This window comes from Eimeria mitis, genomic scaffold (assembly GCF_000499745.2).
Source record: "Eimeria mitis Houghton genomic scaffold, Emh_scaff196, whole genome shotgun sequence".
NCBI lineage: Eukaryota > Apicomplexa > Conoidasida > Eucoccidiorida > Eimeriidae > Eimeria > Eimeria mitis.
The window spans coordinates 20,626-20,867 of record NW_013570284.1 but is presented as its reverse complement, the minus strand read 5'-3'; the positions used below and the strand labels follow the sequence as shown (position 1 = coordinate 20,867).

Below are 242 nucleotides of genomic sequence, written 5' to 3'. Positions count from 1 at the left end.
TAAACCCTAAACCCTAAACCCTAAACCCTAAACCCTAGATTTCTTGTCTTCTCAGTGCGGGCAATAGACCGCATGTCTACGATTTAGTTTCTAGGGTTTAGGGTTTAGGGTTTAGGGTTTAGGGTTTTTGTGCAGCTGCGGAGCGGATGCGGGGCAGCGAGACCTCGACGGCAACAGCCCGCTGCACGTTCTCTTCTCAGTTAGCAGCAGCGCATGCACCCAGCAGCAGCAGCAGCAGCAGC

At 53.3% G+C, this 242-nt stretch overlaps 1 protein-coding gene across 1 annotated transcript in view; it reads left to right on the top strand.

Annotated features, from left to right (window-relative positions):
• EMH_0002860 (leucine rich repeat containing protein / ankyrin repeat containing protein, putative) overlaps positions 1-242 on the top strand; it is a gene marked incomplete at both ends in the record, with an annotated part of 12,160 nt that overhangs the window by 10,109 nt on the left and 1,809 nt on the right. The window contains one exon of the mRNA XM_013496177.1: positions 136-199. Coding sequence (XP_013351631.1) covers positions 136-199 — 64 coding nt within the window. The remainder of the gene's footprint in view (positions 1-135; positions 200-242) is intronic.